Source organism: Sebastes fasciatus, chromosome 13 (assembly GCF_043250625.1).
Source record: "Sebastes fasciatus isolate fSebFas1 chromosome 13, fSebFas1.pri, whole genome shotgun sequence".
Taxonomy (NCBI): Eukaryota; Metazoa; Chordata; class Actinopteri; order Perciformes; family Sebastidae; genus Sebastes; species Sebastes fasciatus.
Genome location: NC_133807.1, coordinates 10,131,397 through 10,148,654, shown reverse-complemented (window position 1 = coordinate 10,148,654; position 17,258 = coordinate 10,131,397). Strand labels below are relative to the sequence as shown.

Here is a 17,258-nt window from a genome sequence, read left to right as displayed (position 1 = left end):
AGAACAGAAGAATGAACCGTGAAAACAACAGAAAAGACAAAAACAAGTCAACAATTTAACAATGAGATAATCTGAGACCAATGCATGGGAGACAATGAAACGATGAAATTGTAATAAAATAGAATTAAAAGCCATAATAACAGTAATAGTAAAACAGTGTGAAGTAAAACTAGTTTAATAAAATAACAATAAAATAAAACTCTACAACTTAAATACAATAAAATATAATTAAATTATACAAATTAAATACAATAAAATAAGACATAAATAGAATAATAAAAAATATAATTAAATTATATAAGTTAATTACAATAAAATAGGTGATATTAAAATAATAATATATAAATAAATTATACAAATTAAATAAAATGCAACAGGTGATATTAAAATAACAATAAAATATAAATACATTATACAAATTAAATACAATAAAATAAGTGATTAATAAAATAACAATAAAATAGAATCAAATATACAAATTAAGTAGAATAAAATAAGTTATTAATAAAATAGAATAAAATTATACACTTTACATACAATAAAATAGGTGATATTAAAATAATCAAATATAAATAAATTATACAAATTAAATAAAATACAATAGATATTAAAATAACAATAAAATATAAATAAATTATACAAATTAAATACAATAAAATAAGTGATTAATAAAATAACAATAAAATAGAATAAAATTATACAAATTAAATGCAGTAAAATAAAGTGATTAATAAAATAACAATAAAATATAATCAAATTATACAAATTAAATGCAGTAAAATAAAGTGATTAATAAAATAACAATAAAATATAATCAAATTATACGAATTAAATACAATAAAATAAGTGATTAATAAAATGACGATAAAATTATACACTTTAGATACAATAAAATCGGTGATTATTAAAATTACAATAACATATAATAAAACTCTGATAAATAAAACCGCAGAATTAATGGAAATCACTGTCATTATTAAAAACAATACCAGCAGTACTAGAACCAGTGATTACTTTGTTTTAGGGATGCCGGTAAAGTATGTCTGGAATGTGGCGGAGTGATAATGTGTGTTCACTGCGGAAGGATACCTCCAGTCCTCGCCTGAACTATATATATCAGCACCGCTCCACCACATTCGCCATTTTCCCTCCCGAGAAACAACAAACGAAGAGAAATACCACATTGACGAACAGCGCCGAAATGGCAATCTAAAAGTGTGCCGCTATCCAGCCGCCAACAAAACAGTGCATCCAACCAGTGCACTGACTCACTTCCAATTCAGAAACATGTTGTAAGTATTATCTTTTTATTACATTTGGTCGATGAAAGCTAGTCCGGCCTACCGCGTCATCAGCAGCCTGAACGCACCACGAGCACTAAACTTAGTGCTCGTGGTGCGTTCACACTAACACTAAGTTAGCTTTTCATTTACAATTAATTTGACTATTTAAATCCCGAATTGTTGTATATAATGACGTGGGGGGTATATTAAAATACACATGTAACTACTGAGATGGCGTACCACGTGTCATTAATGTGAAATGTTAAATTTTGAGACCATTTAAGACTCTAATAGCCCAAAACTGCGTTGTTACATGTGTAGGAATGATCAGTGTTATAATCAGGAGTGTCCACGTGGCAGCAAGAAAATGGTTCGTTTCCTCTTTTTTGGTCAAAATGGCGGCTTCGTGTTGAGAACAACAGTTTGACAGAGAAGGAGGATGACGTCAGTGACCTGTTTAGAGACAGGCTGACGTCAGAGTCACAAGACTGGGAGCTGGGTGAGAGCATGTGATGTGCAGCAGGTGCATTGCAGTGATGGGGGCAGTGTTGCACCAAAAATGGGATTTGCCTTTTTTGGGATAGATTCAGGATTCCTTTTATTTGTCATTTTTATTTCCACATAAAAACGAAATTGTGTTTCTTACATCCACCACTCGGAAATTCAGTGCAAAACAATTGGTGAAAACTATAAAGTTATTAGCCAGTAATTAAGAGCACTAATAAATAGTTCAAGTTTAGTTGATTGATCACATACACATTGACATGGCAGTGAGATTCTTTGTTCCTGTTTGTTACTCTCTCATCCCTGTATAATAGACTATCGGTCAATCAATTGAATAACAATAATGAAGTAAAATACAATCATCATTATAAACATATAAATATAACAGCAACAATAGCAATTTGTTCGATAAATATGAGATAGGGAATATATACACAATTATAAAATAAATAACAGAGAATATATACACACACCCTCACTCACACACACACACACTCCCCCAATACAGACATACATATGGAGCGCTTCACAGTAAATACATAGATATTTAAATAAGCTAAAAATAGAATAGAATAAATAGTTACAATTTAAAAATAAAAAATATTATTAAAGGAACAGTCTCTTTAGTGCAGTTCACCTTCTGATTGCTGTGGGAAAGAAGCTGTTTAGCAGCCAAGTAGTCCTTGATTTGATACTTCTGTATTTTCTCCGGACTGCATGAGATCAGAAACATTATTTTCATACTAACTATATTATTATTTACCCATAAAAAATTCTTTAGTATTATTGACAGTTTAAATCATCAAATGTTTTGATAGGCTTTATTAAGTATATATATATATATATATATATAAGTATATTTCTACAATATTAATGTTCAGATTTTCAATTTTCGCCATATTTTTTTAAGGAATAAAATGTTGTATAAATCATTCTATGAATGATATGTGAACAAACCCGTCAGTTAAAACCTTCAGAATATAGATGGGAATGAAACTGGAGAGTTTGGTATATGAGTGCTACCTAAGTGGAGATTTCTGGCTCAAAGTCTGAGAAAAAACTCATTTAGAGAAAACAGCCTTTAAAGATATGTATTGTAAAATTTCATACATTTGAAGACACTAGCCTACAGGTGAATAGATGAAAAATGAACTAGACACCACCATGAAGCTTCCCCTGTTTATTACCTACGTTAAGACAATTATTTTTTATTACAAGTTTTCTGAAATTGTATGTTTAAATATGCAAATGAGGCATTATGTAATGCTAACTTTAGGTGAATTTAGGAGAAATCTACAGACGCAAATAGACAAAGTAGTAAAATAAACATCTAAATGTGTGTTTTGGATGTTTTCTTTCCACTAGTTCAACTGTTTAGCTGTAAAATGAGAAAGTTTGTTCCGGCTGGTGGGCGGTGCTTGGTGTTTCCTCTCATTTTACAGCTAAACGTGCCTTTTTGAGAACAGAAACATTATTTTCATACTAACTATATTATTATATACCCATAAAAAATCTTTAGTATTATTATACAGTTTAAATCATCAAATGTTTTGATAGGCTTTATTAATTAAAGTATATTTCCACAATATTAATGTTCAGATTTTCATCACAAATGTCTTCTTTCTTTCCCCTATCCTCAGGTCCTTCGTGGAAACCCTCAGCACTGCTGCATCCGACAGCATAAAAGAGTTGGAGACCTTCCTCTCGTCGTCGCGCACCCTGTTCGTGACCAACAACAGCCATTATGACCATGATGATGACAAACTCACAGTTTGGCCTGGAAGACATGGAGGCCCTTCTCTGGGGTCCTTCCTCTCCCATGGCTGACGCCATAAGCTTCTTAACTTCACGTCCTGACCAAGAAGAACAACAGGAAGGAGGAGGACCCTCGTCGTTGGGCGACACTTCACCCGTGTCGCCTCTCACCTCCTCGTCGCTGTCCTCTTCCTCCTCTCCTCCTCCCTTTTACTCTCCTCCTCCCTCGCCGCCGGACGTCCTCCTCCAGGGGGACAAAGCTGGGATGGAGTCCGACATGCTCTCCCTCCCCTGGTTGGGCCATCCTAGTCAGCTGAGACCGACCGTCTCAGATGACAGCAAAGGTAACGGCAGTGTGAAATAATAAAAAAGCACCTTTTATTAAAATATTTGAAATACTTTTTGAGCACCATCTCTTCGTATAGACAACCAGTTTAACAGGGAAAGAACATCTCAATGATATACTGCTTCCTTTGCCTCTACAGAGGATATGTTCTGTGACCTGGACTGGATGGCTGAGAGGGTGGATCTGAACGAGTTTGACCTGGACTCTCTGATTGGCTCCTGCAGTCCTAGTGAAGTGCCACCCAGCTGTCCAGCGGACCTCCTAGCCTCCCTGGATTGCCCCATGGAGCTCGACTCCCTCCCAATGCCCACTCTCTCAACCCCCGTGCTCTCCAGTCTTCCCTCTGCTTCTCTTCCAAGCATACCTCCACCGACCCCTCCCACTGTCTGCTCAGATCCGTCAGTCATTACAGTGGATGAGGCTGAGTCTTACATAGACGAACAGGATGTCCCTTGCCTCCCCCTGTGCGTCCCAGAGCCACAACACGAGCTGGAAATCAAATCCGAGCCCGCTTCTCCAGACCCGCCTTCCCCTCCCATGGTCGACTCTCCCTCCTCCTCAGCCTACACCCTGGACCTGGGCAGTGAAGTAGACGTCTCTGAGAGCGAGGTGAGTGAAGTAGACGTCTCAGAGAGCGAGGTGAGTGAAGTAGACGTCTCAGAGAGGGAGGTGAAGCCAGTGGTCGTTTCTGTCGTCCCTCAGGTCCCGAGGATCGTGCTCACCATTTCGCCGACCCGCATCGTCCTCGTGCTGGCTCCCAAAGATGAAATCGGGATCACCAGCACCACTGTAACCACCACATCAGCGGTCGTTCATTCCTCTCCGCCTGCCTCCACTCCAACAAAGTCCTTCAGAAGCAGACCGTACCCCGAGCCCGCATATAAAGCCAGTCCACCGTCTCCCAGCGCCACCAGCTTCAAAGTCAAGTCCCAGCGGGGTGCAGATGGAGACGAATGGGCGACTTCGAAGCCACCAAAGGCGAAGAAGCTGAAGAAGATGGAGCAGAATAAGACGGCGGCCACACGTTACAGGCAGAAGAAGAAAACCGAGCAGGAATGCCTTCTTGAAGAGCACGCACTGCTGGAGAGGAAGAACATGGAGCTGACGGAGAAGGCTGAATCCATGGCCAGGGAGATCGAGTACCTGAAAGAGCTGATGGACGAAGTCCGCCATGCCAGGACCAAAAAAGATCTGTGCTGACCCCTAGTGGTCGGACCTAACAATGACATATGTGTGTGTAATAGGAAGTGACAATTGAGAAAGTGGGCTCACCAGTTTTTATGTCTTTCATGCAAACAAGTATCTGTAAAGAATGTTTTGACCACACAACATGTCTTGGATCCACAATCCAGCAAAACTGATTTATTTTTAATTATCTCACACTGGTATTAAATATAGAATACTTTTGTAATGTTTAGAGTAGTTACATGGAAACAGGTATTTTCCATTCAGTATATTATCTCGAGTGTTTTTTGTAATGTATGTAAATGTTTCCTATCTCTGGACCTCAGTTACCGGCCAGGTGGAAGTATTTTAAAAATTGTGTATTATAGTATAACCGGATCATCTGTATTATAAATCTCTTAATAAAGAGTCTTAAAACTATTGGCAGGATTTGGTGTGATTCCTTCTGGGGGCATCGGTAATGTTGAGTGGGAGGATAGTGGTAGGCAAGCGAGGTTGAGGAAATATACAGTGTACATACTCATTTAAGTATATAAATGCCAGTTTTATATGGCATATGTATCTTAGTGTGGCCAGTCTGGAAGATCAAATCGCAGGTCAAAAGGTACACTGCGGTGCAAGTGATCAGATCTGTACAGGTAATTAGTTTACATCAGTAAAGCACAAGTTTATGAGCAGTTTTTCAGTCGGTTCAGAATGTAACCTTGTCCCACACAAAGACAGTCTTTGTTCCTGGTCTGATAATACATCACAATGAGCCTGCAGATGTCCATCTGTGTGGAGCCTCTTACAAACAAACAAACTGGGAAGAGGATAATGGAGTCTGCCTGACCAGCAGCAGGCTGCAGACACATGGATCCAATCAACTGATAGTCATGTGAGGTTAAAAATGCCATTTTTAACCAGTTTCAGATTTTAAAAAAAAAAGTCTTTTAGTGTGTTTTGTCCCTCTGCTGACCAAAAATCACCACCACTGCTGAAGAGTATAGTGCTTGTTTAAAGACTACATACGTATTTATCATAGGTGTCTGTGGTAGAAGAGAACAGCGTGTGAAATAAAGGGATAAAGAGAGTGCTGACCGAGGCACAGCTTCAATAATATTACCAACAAAAACTGTGTACGTTCAGCCTACAACTGGCCCTCGCTGTGCGCTGTGTAATTGGTCCAGGCTTTGGTCCAGATAGCTCAGGGACGATCTTTATCTGGAGGCACGCCAACGTCAAGATGGTGCAGAGCTACTTACAATAGGACAAACAATTCCTCCAGAAAAAAAAAAACTTGGCTAACTCTGTAGATCTCTGTAAATGCCCTCATTTATCAAGGGAAACATTTGGTTTCAGATGACCTAGTAATAATAATTCCAACTTTAAGAATTATATTAAACATGCACTATAAGTCTATAGTAAACAGTTGGCTTAATATTATATTATATACTGCTCTCCAGGTGTTGTGTTTGAGAGTTAAGAGGTAGAATCCAGATGAATACTTTCTGAACAACATATTCACTCACTTTTAGTGACATACAGTATAAGGCAACAAAAGGCCCAGTACAGCTACTGTACGTACTAACATTTCTTTGGCAAGATAAACATCAAATTGATTTGTTCAAGGGGTTAAAAGGCGTTTGTTTTACTGGCTATGAGGTACTTAGTACTGCCTGAGCCTTAGTTGAAGAAAAGCTTTTTTGTCTGCAATTGCATAAAAGATAAAACTCAAGATGTATTGTTTTAACTATTATTTTTTCTCTGTAATTATCCTTATGGTTAGTATTCGGTTGGTATGGTCTGCTTGCTACAGTGGCACCTAGTGACGATTCTGCACAATTACTACTCCCACCACACAACATGTAGTATACATGGACGTAGTTAGAATTGTGTACAAAGTACACAACAAATTATGAGGAGACAGCCCAGGTGAATAGGGTAAAAACTGTAACTAATAGATAGACACCATGAAAGGTTACCTGTTCATTACTTACAATTCTTTTTTGTATTACAAGTTTTCTGAAATCGTATGTTTCAATGTGCAAATGGGGCATTATCTTATGAAATATGCGCTAATTTTCATACATTTCCAGAACAGAATTCTGAACATTGGATAAAGCCAGATTCAAAATGATTGTTTCATTTTGTTGACATGAGAGCTAAAGGTTTTTACAGAGTGGATTTTGTATATATTTTTTTAATCACTCCATAAATCAGAAAATACTGTCAACAGCCAAAAAAAAAAAAAATCTATTTTCGCCATATTTTTTAGGAATAAAATGTTGTATAAATCAGGCTATGAATGATATGTGAAAAAAACCCTCTGTAAAAACCTTCAGACTATAGATGGGAATGAAACTGGAGAGTTTGGTATATGAGTGCTACCTAAGTGGAGATTTCTGGCTCAAAGTCTGAGAAAAAACTCATTTAGAGAAAACAGCCTTTAAAGATATGTATTGTAAAATTTCATACATTTGAAGACACTAGCCTACAGGTGAATAGATGAAAAATTAACTAGATACCACCAGGAAACTTCACCTGTTTATTACTTACACTGAGACAATTAATTTTTGTATTACAAGTTTTCTGAAATTGTATGTTTAAATATGCAAATGAGGCATTATGTAATGCTAACTTTAGGTGAATTTAGGAGAAATCTACAGACGCAAATAGACAAAGTAGTAAAATAAACATCTAAATGTGTGTTTTGGATGTTTTCTTTCCACTAGTTCCACCGTTTAGCTGTAAAATGTGAAAGTTTGTTCCGGCTGGTGGGCGGTGCTTGGTGTTTCCATATTTGCTCCATTTCTACCCACTGCAGCTTTAAAAGAAAACAAACTGTTAAATAATAACAAGTACGCCAAAAATACACAACAATATATCCATATCTTTTATTGTTGTCTGGGGGATGAGCAAAGTACTGATGACGCAATCACCATTTATAGGACGGACCACACAGGAGGTAACATCACGTTGGCCACGGTAAAGTGGTAGAACTTACACAGTGCAAAAATGCTTTCGCTAAAAGCGTACAATGTAACGTGTTTTACACTGTAAATACACACGGCTTATACAATAATATTCACAGGTGAAGTGGGACTCTAAGACTGAGACAGAATTCATATCAAATTGTAAAGTCATGCTGGTCACATAAAGTGCTGCGGTATAGCCTACGTCACTAGATGAAGCACAGAGTCAGTAAAGCATAGGGAGGAAGCAGTGTCTGGGGTTCTTTTATAGGCTACATCATTTGTAGAAAATAACAGCATGGCAGTGGTGTCGGTCACATATTATATATGCTTTATTTTCTACCTTCCAGAGTGGGAATTGTCCACTTTTATTTTTTTTTTTTGCAGTCGTAAAGGTAGAGGGATGTGATGTCATACCAGAAATTCACAAGAGTCAGAGGAATATGAAGTGAGGTTGCCTTCAACTCTATAGGCACTCGTTTATCTGCATGCGTTGTCTTAACATGCCTCTGAGAGCTGAATATATATATTTTCAATTTTTTTTTTATTGATGTCAGGAACAGATGTGTCACTGATGTAGAAAAAGGTAGTAAAAGCCCTGTGTGAGCTCCAATGGTTCATGAGGTTATGTTGTTTTTTTTCTGTAGCATGCGAAAGCTTGATGTAGCCTATAGGATACTGCCCTGCCGCAGGGCTGCACAGTACTCCCACTCTCACGCTTTGATGCTGAGGCACGTAGCTGAGTCTACCTTGTCGATAAATGCACTGGGTGCACCAGGGATCTGAGACTGCACACAGTTTCAATTTAACTGTAACGGTCCTCGCGAGCGTGAACGCTACAGCAGAGGAGGGCTCAGAATGACTACATATTTACTCCTGCAGATGGATCTAGTTTTTCAGCAACCAAAGGGGGAACCAATTACAACCAAAGTGCAAAACACCGACTGTCGTTTACTTCCAGCAAACTAAAGCAAATACTCACAGGAAAAAAATAAATAAAAAAATCCCTCTGAATTAATATGTGACTTACGTCTGCAGTTTAGCAATCAGCATTAATCAGCGTTTCTGTAAATGCACCAGATTTTGCCCTGGAGGAAGCAACTCAATCCTGACTCCCTGAGCAGAAACTAATCAAACGGTAATGACCAGAATTTTAATAACACTCATGTCTCAATGTGTACTTTTTATGGTACCGCAGTGCACAAACAATTCTTTTTTTCAGTACACATTATTATCTTTTGTCACACTGTGCACGTTTGGCTCAAACCATTTTCTTTTTTTCGACTCAAACTAATTTCGAAGTGAATGACAGAAATGGCACTTGATGTAGAAAGGGGATGACCATATTGTAAAGTCCGGTCCAAATTCATGATACGAGTCATTGGCTGCGTCCGAAATCGCATACTGCGCACTACATATCGTTCAACGAATAAACAGTAGTATGGATCTTTTCAGGCGCACCAATCAGTAGTTTATGTCGACTTCGGGCTGTCGTGGTTAGGGATGCACCGATCTGACTTTTCCAGTCCCGATACGATAGCTGATCCTTGGGTATCGGCCGATACCGAGTACCGGTGTAGTACGGCGTACTAAATAGCATGTTATTATGGAATTTTGGACGCAACCATTACTCTTTGTCTCCCAATAACCCAGAGTGACAAACTTACTGCAGACGTGACTCCTACCGCCAAATCTGACTGCTCATGATAATACTGTCTTCTTTTGGTTTTTGATTTTCAGCTTGTTATCAGTGCGATCTGAACTCATAGTAACAATGACGAGTAATTCTTTACTCTGCAGTGTTGAAACAGGGTCTCTTTAGCAGCAGTTGATATCTGTGTACATGCTCATGGACAGGGACCGAGCTCTGGTCCCCTTGAAGCAAGAAGCAGAATATTTCTCCTCCTCTTGGGGGTTTTGAGGAGAGTTTGCGCTTTCAGTCCAGGTCGAGGCTTTTGCTCAGCGATCAGCTCGGTCTTTTCTAACAAAGAGCTATACTCGTGTCGAGATTCACCTTTTCCAAGCCGTCGGTTTCCCCTAAAACTCTTGGGAGTTGGAGCGGGATATCTAGATGAGGTTTAGGTTATGTGAGGTGGGCCTGTTGAGGACTCAGAACGAGGATAAAGAGCCGGTACACTTTCCTTTTTAGTGCGATGGCATCACTGTAGCTGGCATCCTCGACAGTCGTCCTCAGGCTCGGTGTTGTCAGAAGAGTAGGAGCTCTCCTCGCTCACTGTCAAACGCAACACACATATATTAGACAGATGTATGATATCACATTTAAAGTGATTAGACACACAAACTTAAACACTTTGCAAAATCTATATGAAAATGAACTTGTGTGACTTACACCACTCGGTCTGTATGGGGAGGAAGGCCTTGTCCCCGTTCTCTCTGATCATCTCCTCCATCTTATCCAGCAGGACTGACACACTCCTGTCCTTGCCAGGAATCTTACTGTCCAGGACGTGGTAATAGTTCCCGCAGTATTCCAGTAGTCTCTGCAGCTCCCTCCCGCCTCTGAGAATGTGCTCCTCGATGGGCGTGCGGCCCAGCCAGTCACCACAGCTGAACAGCACCATGGTGTGGAGGCACGCGCTGTCGCCGAACAGAGTCTCTATGTGAGCCAGGAGCGTCCGCCTCTTCCTGGCGGTGAGGGACGAGACGACGGGGAGGACCAGCAGCAGGGTGTGGGGTCCGGGTCGCAGGAGGGCGGCTCCGCGCTGGGACTCTTGCCGGATGCGCTTCGGGGTTCGCCTCACTGAGAACCAGTCCCAGCCGGGGGTGTCGACGATTGTGATCCGCCGGCCGGATACGAGCGCCTGCCTCCTAAGGCACAGCTCCGTCTCCTGGCCCGACTCAAAGTACCGACGGCCCAGGATGGAGTTCCCAACCGAGCTCTTTCCAACACCCTTCCAGCCCAACAAGAGCAGCCTCAACTCTGTAAATCCAGAAAGACAGACAAAGAAAGATGGTGGGAGAATGAGAAACCATTAAGAATACAACAAACACAAAATACTGAGTCCTCCAGGAGATTTAACCTCTCAAAAATAATGAAAAATCTGGTCCTCTCATAGGTTCCATGGTGGAGAGGAACCCGTGTTGCTCTGGCTCTATCTATTTGGCGTGGAAAGGATGTCGTGTTGCTCTGGCTCTGTCTAAACTCGGGAAAAAAAGTTTGGAAATTTGTGTTTGGTCGATTATTTCTCTGTTGTTACAATGCTAATTGGCATTATATTTTACATCGTTGGAAAGCCTGTTTATTTACCTTCACAATGATGTCCAACTTGTAAGGATCATTCATTTGTGGGATGAGCAGCACAGCTGATTATGTGGGTAACGCCCAAGAAAAATTTGCCAAAATGCTCTGCCAATGGTAAACAGTGTATTCTCCTGTTGGTATTGACTCTTGTTTTGAGTTGTTTCGTGGATTGGATGATTTAACTCTCTATCAGTAACAAGGAACAAACAAGACATATTGGCTATTTTACACTTTATTCATTTAATACACCGTCAGGAGCCTCAGTAGCGGTGGAAGATCCATACGCAGCCACAACAGCCTGGCACCTCCTCCTCATGCTGCTCACCAACCTGGTCACACGTTGCTGTGGGATGGCGTTCCATTCCTCAACCAGGATGCAACTTGCCTTATCGCACGGGCCTTATCCAGATTATATCAACGTGACATACCGGTGCTTGTAGCAGACACCAAATGATCACTTTAGTAGGGCGCAGCACCCAACAGGCCCCATGCACATCAGGCACCTGATTGGCAGCACCTGGAGCTCAAAACAAGAGTCAATACCAACAGGAGAATACACTGTTCAGCATTGGCAGAGAATTTTGCCAATGCAAGCATTGGCATGCCACGTTGGTCTAATCTGGATAAGGCCCGTGCGATAGGGCAAGTTGAAACTGCTGTCCGCAAAACCAAGTTGCATCCTGGTTGAGGAATGGAACGCCATCCCATAGCAACGTGTGACCAGGTTGGTGACCAGCCTGAGGAGGAGGTGCCAGGCTGTTGTGGCTGCGTATGGATCTTCCACCGCTACTGAGGCTCCTGACGGTGTATTAAATGAATAAAGTGTAAAATAGCCAATATGTCTTGTTTGTTCCTTGTTACTGATAGAGAGTTCAATCATCCAATCCACCAAACAACTCAAAACAAGAGTCAATTCCAACAGGAGAATACACTGTTTACCATTGACAGAGCATTTTGGCAAATTTTTCTTGGGCGCTACCCACATAATCAGCTGTGCTGCTCATCAAACAAATGCATGATCCTTACAAGTTGGACATCATTGTGAAGGTAAATAAACAGGCTTTCCAACGATGTAAAATACAATGCCAATTAGCATTGTAACAACAGAGAAATAATCCACCAAACACAAATTTCGAAACTTTTTTTCCCGAGTTTATTTGGCGTGGAGAGGAAGCTGTGTTCCTCTGCCTCTATCTATTTGGCGTGGACAGGATGTCGTGTTGCTCTGGCTCTATCTATTTGTTGTGTAGAGAAGGTCGTGTTGCTCTGGCTCTTATCTTTTTGGTGTGGAGAGGAGGTCGTGTTGCTCTGGCTCTTATCTTTTTGTTGTGGAGAGGAGGTCGTGTTGCTCTGGCTCTATCTGTTTGGCGACGCCAGGAAGCTGCTTGACATCCTCTTGGATCCACCTTCTCACATATGTTCACATTATATGTATTCATTTTTGTCATATGGATTGTCTATGTTGTATTTTCATTACATTGTTACTCTGTACACACAACATCTATTGCACATCTGTCCATCCTAGAAGGGTGTCCCCCTCCTCTGTTGCTCTTCCTGAGGTTTCTTCCATTTTTTCCTTTTTCCCTGTTAAAAGTTTTTTTTTTGGGGGGGGAGTTTTTCCTTATCCGATGAGAGGGTCGAACTGTAAAGGACAGAGAGTGTCGTATCCTCTACAGATTGTAAAGCCCCCTGAGGCAAATTTGTGATTTGCGATTTTGGGCTATACAAATGACCTGATTGACTAGAATAAGTAAGCTGCTTCCTAGAACGCAAATTCTGGAGTTTTGTTTTTGTCTTGAGCAGCATCACGACGCGTGCACTCATCTCTCCCCTCCACCGCATGACTCACTCACTTACACACACTAACACACACTGAGACACACACTCATACCTCTGGGAGGCCCTCCGATCATCTGGTCCCTCTGCCTGGCGTGCTCCTCCATCCTCATCCTCTCCTCCTCTAGAGCTCTCCTGGCCTGCTCCTCCTCCAGTAAAATCAACTCATTCACCTCAAAGTACCAGCCTGCGTGACAGCAACAATACATCACCCATTGAATTTCAATCAACCCAATTAGCGTATTCATTAATAATGCAACAATATTACCTGATGTGAAAAACAAACCTTGGTTGTCAGTGATCATTTCCTCCACCTTCTCCATCAGCTCGGGTACCTGTGTGTTGTCTTCTGTGTCTTTCCGAGTGTTATCGAAGGCGTGGTACCTGCAGGCGGAAAACAAAAACACATTTTTAAAGGAGCACTCCACCATTTTTACACATGAAGTTCACTCTATTCGTCATGAGGAGTCCTACTCAACCTGTGAAAACAGTTGTATAAAGTCTTCTGCAGCTCTGAAGGGAGCTTTCCAAAATTTAAAAAAATAACCCCGGTGATGTCATAGTGATGTCATCGGGGTTATCACAGTTTGGGTTTGAGACTTAAAGCCCTAATCTGTCTCTCGTCAGTCCCCTAACTTTACAGGAATGCAATACTAAATCGCTGGAGTACCGCTTAAATCAATGCAAACAAAATGTGATGGTTTAAAGGAACAGTGTGTAACATTTCGGTGGATCTATTTGCAGAAATGGAATATAATATTCATAACCATGTTTTCATTAGTGAATAATCACCAGAAACTAAGAATCGTGTTTCTGTTAGCTTAGAATGAGCCCTTCACATCTACATAGGGAGCAGGTCCTTTTCACTGAGTCTACCATGTTGCTCCGCCATGTTTCTACAGTAGCCCAGAATGAACAAACCAAACACTGGCTCTAGAGAGAGACTTTTGCGTTTTTACCTTACCTGAAGGCCACCGTAGTTCTCCGACACGTTTGTAAAACTACGGTAATGTGAGCTGCAGAGTGCAAAACCGTTGTTCCGCCAACCGCAGTTTGACCTCCGTTGCTTCTAAGGTAATGTTATTATGGTAAGGATGGCCTCTGAGCGAGGTGAACGGCGTTACCACGGTTTTGCACTCGGCGGCTCACGTTACCGCAGTCTTGGAAATTGAGGAATGAGCGGTGGGGTACTCAATTGGTTGCAATTTGCAACCACACTACTAGATGCCGCCAAATCCTACACTGCACATTTTAAAGATCAGATGTGTACAGATACAGAAGTCTTTGAAAATAGTTCTCCACCTACATTACCCACAATGCAACTCGACTGCCAACAGTTCAATCAGAGATTTGGCTGTGTTACGCCAGTAGCGGCAAATGTTGTGCAGATGTTGTTCATTTTAAAACTTATAGTCTTCTTCCCCGAGAGACGCTGACTCAAGTGATATCACTTGAGGCAGTTTATCAGATTTCTCGCAGCTCCTTCTGGAGCCACGAAAGACTTTATACAACTTGTTTTACATAGGTAGCAGTAGTCCCCAACACCTGTACAGACTTTGATGTTCCCCTTTAAGCTATCTATTAACTGCTGCTATGCTGTTGCTCCAAACCACGAGATCCAGTAATTACTTGTGATTTTTTTGATGCATTAACATCGACTTTGTTTAGAGACGGCTTTCTGTGAACTCAAAGACAGAGGGAGGAAAAGAGAAACCTCGTACCTGCTTCCACATCTCTCCACCAGCCACTGCAGTGCCTCTCCAGTGTTCGCTATGTGCTCCTCAATGAAAACCCCTTTTGGCAGCTTGTCCACCCCAGTAAAGACCACCATGGAGTACCTCCAGGTCCCTCCACCCAGGGCCCCCAGCTGCTCATCTGCGGCCCTCTTTTCCGTGTCACCGAAGGGCTGGGTGACCGACACCACCAGCAGGATGGCGTGGGGCCCGGGAGGGCAGAGAATGGCCCCCATGCACGGCCCCTCGCTGTCCAGGCTCGCTGGGGCCCGCGACGGGTTGTCCGACTCTGCGCCGGCGTTGTCGTTGTCGTCGGCTTCTGCGCTGTCGTCCGGGTCGCTGGGGATGGCCCACGGCGGGGTGTCCACCACGGTGACCCGTCGGCCGTAGATCTCCGTCTGGCCGACGTTGCTGTGAGTAGTCTCCGTCCCGACGTCGAAGACCTCGTCCCCCAGGATGCTGTTGGCGGTGGAGGTCTTACCAGACCGTGGCCCTCCCAGGATCAGCAGTCTGCGCTCAGGGGGGTGGCGGCCCCTGGGGTCCCCTGTTGAAACAGAAAGATTAGACTGGAAGATGTTGACTTCATTTCCTGACTGCTTACATGAAGCAGTTGGCCCTCAGAGGAAATCATCTTCTGTTTTAATCTCTTCTAAATTATTGTCTTGTCCACAAAGTGCTTTTTGGGGATGAGGAAGCTTCTGTATTCTTTCCACTTCAACATCGCTCTCCTATACTCATGCACTCTCCCTCTTTCTGTCCTCTCTCCTTCGATTTCCTCTGTGTGCCCTTCTTATCTCAGCTCCTTGTTACCTTATACCTCTGCTCCTTAACCGTCTCCTCTTTCACTCTTGTCCTTATCCCCTTCTCTCTCTCTCCCCTCCCTAACACTCCCTCCCAGCATGCCTCCTCTTTTGTTTTCCTCTGTCCTTAGCCTTTGGAAAAAATTGGGTCAGAGAGGAGGAACCTTGGCCTCCTTCCAGAGAGAGAATGGCATGTGGACAGAATATGATTTAGTAGAAGAGGATGAATGTGTTGATGGAACGGCAATCACAGAAGAACATGAATATTCAGAGGATGAGAATGACGCCTGCTCTACATGCGGATGACAACAGTGGGAGGACATAGAGGGGAAGTTTATTGATTTATTACTCATGCTGACACTTTCCATGTGAGCCACAGGAAGTTGACTCAAGCAACAGTTTCAGAAGCATTGAGGATGTTTTGGTCCAAATTATGAAATGACTCTACCCCCCCGGATGCTGTGACTGACTGAATGAATGAATGAATGGTGATGACCTGCCTGTGGTGAGGTGTGCAAAGGATGAAAACCCACTTACCAGTGTCAGAGGCAGAGGACACAGCAGCCATCTTGTGTGTGGAACCTCTGGCTTCCTCCTCCTCGGCCCCCCTCCTCCGTCTCCTTCTCGCCTCCACGGTGGATGCCTCTTCTTGCCTCTTCAGAAAGCGACGGATCCCGAGTGGCGTGCGAAAGGCTGGCAGCTCGAATGCTTCTCGGCTCTCTCTTTCTCTCTAACCCTCATTCTACTGCAGTGCAAATCACTCTATCCTCTGTTCCCTGTGTGTCTACCCCTGCCTCCTTTTCTCTCTCTCCTCATACCTCCTCTGCCATTCAACCTCTCTCCCTCTCTCTCTCTTTTTTTAATCTATTATCCTCCACACCCCCTCACCCCCGCTTATGGCTCTTTTCCGTCCTCTCCTCTGTAGCTGCTGCTCTCCTCTTCTCCTCTTCGCCCCAGCGCTCTGTCTTTTGTCTTATTTATCTGTCCAAGCAGAGAGGAAAGATTGTGCAATGCAGGAGACTGGAAGCCAAATCCACCCCTGCTGCAGCAGCTCCAAGAAGATGTCTCGTCATTTTTTTTTTAGGCAAAACAGAGGAAGCTGTTCCTCCCACTTGCTCGTATCACACAGCAGCAGCAGCAGCAGCAGCAGCGTGGCACTGTATGCAGACTGCAGTCAGGAGGACAGATAGAAGGATGGATAGACAGTGAGAGAGAGAGGGAGAGAGAGAGAGAGAGAGAGCACTCTGTTCTCTGTTTACAGCTGGATGTATTCCCCAGCTGCTGCATCATCATGCACAAACACACAACTATTTATATGATGCCTGCAGACACAGAAACATTGTGAGGCAGGGAGGGGATGCATGCTGCATGAATAAATTTAAATATTGATATAAGATGTGCAGCCACAGCTTACATAATACATAAAAGCCCCCATAAATAGCCTCTAATCGCATTGAATTCAAAGCACATAGTCACATTAGTGCAAGTCAATTTCTGAAGGATGTTGGGCAACACTTTATAATACAGCCTTACAGTACACCTTATTTGTTCTTTCCTCTAAAAAAAATTCAAATTGTTACTTCCTTGTTCCTACTGTACC

General features: G+C 42.2%; 2 protein-coding genes and 1 long non-coding RNA gene across 4 annotated transcripts; 1 reads left to right on the top strand and 2 right to left on the bottom strand.

Annotated features, from left to right (window-relative positions):
• Window positions 1–1,132: 1,132 nt before the first annotated feature.
• Window positions 1,133–5,493, top strand: atf4b (activating transcription factor 4b). Of its 2 annotated transcripts, none has more exons than XM_074655359.1 (4): window positions 1,133–1,292; window positions 3,428–3,886; window positions 4,028–4,497; window positions 4,558–5,493. In XM_074655359.1, exons 2-4 carry the CDS (start codon window positions 3,532–3,534, stop codon window positions 5,086–5,088), a joined length of 1,356 nt encoding a protein of 451 aa, XP_074511460.1. In that variant the 5' UTR covers window positions 1,133–1,292; window positions 3,428–3,531; the 3' UTR covers window positions 5,089–5,493. The 2 variants fall into 2 exon arrangements, with proteins under 2 accessions (XP_074511460.1, XP_074511459.1); XM_074655358.1 differs by having other exon boundaries at window positions 4,528–5,493.
• On the bottom strand, window positions 1,143–1,516 carry LOC141780222 (uncharacterized). Its single transcript, XR_012596590.1, has 2 exons — window positions 1,412–1,516; window positions 1,143–1,359 (listed from the first exon to the last, which is right to left on the bottom strand). It is a non-coding gene; the product is annotated as an uncharacterized LOC141780222 (long non-coding RNA).
• Window positions 5,494–7,935: 2,442 nt separating the features above from the next.
• On the bottom strand, window positions 7,936–16,440 carry LOC141780220 (GTPase IMAP family member 8). The gene is made up of 6 exons (XM_074655357.1): window positions 16,196–16,440; window positions 14,847–15,402; window positions 13,412–13,509; window positions 13,181–13,312; window positions 10,378–10,968; window positions 7,936–10,260 (listed from the first exon to the last, which is right to left on the bottom strand). The coding sequence occupies exons 1-6, from the start codon at window positions 16,224–16,226 to the stop codon at window positions 10,187–10,189; spliced, it is 1,482 nt and encodes a 493-aa protein (XP_074511458.1). The 5' UTR covers window positions 16,227–16,440; the 3' UTR covers window positions 7,936–10,186.
• Window positions 16,441–17,258: the final 818 nt, after the last annotated feature.

Bases quoted from the DNA above. Each gene is read 5' to 3' on its own strand.
- LOC141780220 (XM_074655357.1), bottom strand. From the start codon at position 16,226: ATGGCTGCTGTGTCCTCTGCCTCTGACACTG. The intron at 10,969-13,180 runs GTATGAGTGTGT...CTGGATTTACAG, and splicing joins GATCGGAGGGCCTCCCAGAG to AGTTGAGGCTGCTCTTGTTG. The intron at 10,261-10,377 runs GTAAGTCACACA...TGCGTTTGACAG, and splicing joins CCCCATACAGACCGAGTGGT to TGAGCGAGGAGAGCTCCTAC.
- atf4b (XM_074655358.1), top strand. From the start codon at position 3,532: ATGACCATGATGATGACAAACTCACAGTTTGGCCTGGAAGACATGGAG. The intron at 3,887-4,027 runs GTAACGGCAGTG...TTGCCTCTACAG, and splicing joins CGTCTCAGATGACAGCAAAG to AGGATATGTTCTGTGACCTG. The intron at 4,498-4,527 runs GTGAGTGAAGTA...TCAGAGAGCGAG, and splicing joins TAGACGTCTCTGAGAGCGAG to GTGAGTGAAGTAGACGTCTC.